General features: G+C 43.4%; 1 protein-coding gene across 1 annotated transcript in view; it reads left to right on the top strand.

The window, feature by feature from the left end:
* Positions 1-1,273, top strand: part of LOC100533545 (apolipoprotein E receptor) — a gene marked incomplete at its 5' end in the record, with an annotated part of 121,309 nt that overhangs the window by 59,605 nt on the left and 60,431 nt on the right. Inside the window, 2 exon segments of the mRNA XM_013088594.2 lie at positions 349-477; positions 872-1,003. Coding sequence (XP_012944048.1) covers positions 349-477; positions 872-1,003 — 261 coding nt within the window.

Raw genomic sequence — 1,273 nt, 5'->3', positions numbered from 1 at the left:
AGAGAGAGAGAGAGAGAGAGAGAGAGAGAGAGAGAGAGAGAGAGAGAGAGAGAGAGAGATATTCTTTTTTGTACTTCAGTCCTGAATATTCTTTCCTTACATCTGAACTTTTGAATTTACCTAAAAAGTAATGTTTACTCTGTTTGTTATGCTTGTTATTATAGTTCAGTTTGGTTTGAACCAGGTTAGTACATGCTCAACACAATGAGGAAATATGTGTTAAGCTGGATTGCATATTGAGCTTGCATATCGTGGAAGTCGGGATCGGGTGGGTCAATGAATTGGATTCTTTTCAATTCTTCCTTAGTTCTCTACTGAAAATATTGTGCTTCCCCCTCCCTTCACCAGGTACAGTAGACCCATGTCATAACAACTCCTATGGGTGTGCTGAAATCTGCACCATCGCTGATAATGGACAGCCCATGTGTGAGTGTGGGAAAGACAAGAAGCTACTGCCCGATGGAAAGCGATGCGTGTGTGAGTGGTCAGCAGGTTCTTTTTCTGAAACCATTGTGTGTTGGTGCCTTATGAAGAGGTGGTCGTGGTTTGAAATATATTGTAGAAGTTATTGTTATACTGTTGCTATTATCTTTTAGTGTTATTGTTGTACTGTTGATATTATCGTGTAATATCCAGAATTAGGGAGATTGATATTATCCCATGTCATGAAATACAGAAACTGTCGGACTACTTTTTGAATGAGCAGTTCCGATGACCAGCTGTGTCACTTTCCTATCAAGTTGCAATTATGGGCTTCTATTGAATCAATTTTGTGTGTCTCTCCTGGCAGTTGGAGTACTCATAGTAACTTCTGATTTTATGTAGGAGAGAGAAACTGTGCAGTGAATTCCCCCTGATGTTCTTTCCGCAGTGGGCCTTGTGGAGAATTGTGGGCTGGATGACTTTGTGTGTGAGGACAGTCGCTGGTGTATCTCCTATGACAAGACCTGTAATGGAGTAGCCGACTGCCTGGATGCCAGTGACGAGTCTGAGCAGTTCTGCTGTAAGTAGATCACCTCAAGGAGTGCTTCTAATTTGTGCAGGTTACCCAGGGGAGTACAGGGTTCCCGCGGCCTCATTGAATTCAAGGAGTCCTTGAAAACTGCTTGAATTTGATTTCAAGGAAAAATCTCCTTGAAAACTCTTTGAATTTGCCTTCAAGGAAAAAAATCTTGAAAACTCCTTGAATTTTGCCAGATCGGACAGGAACACGTATACAGGGTGACTGCCAGGCCCCGGGAATCCCGGGGGTGGGGGGGGGGGGGGGGGGGAA

This window comes from Aplysia californica, unplaced genomic scaffold (genome assembly GCF_000002075.1).
Source record: "Aplysia californica isolate F4 #8 unplaced genomic scaffold, AplCal3.0 scaffold00773, whole genome shotgun sequence".
Classification (NCBI taxonomy): domain Eukaryota; kingdom Metazoa; phylum Mollusca; class Gastropoda; order Aplysiida; family Aplysiidae; genus Aplysia; species Aplysia californica.
This window is presented reverse-complemented; position numbering and strand designations above follow the sequence as displayed.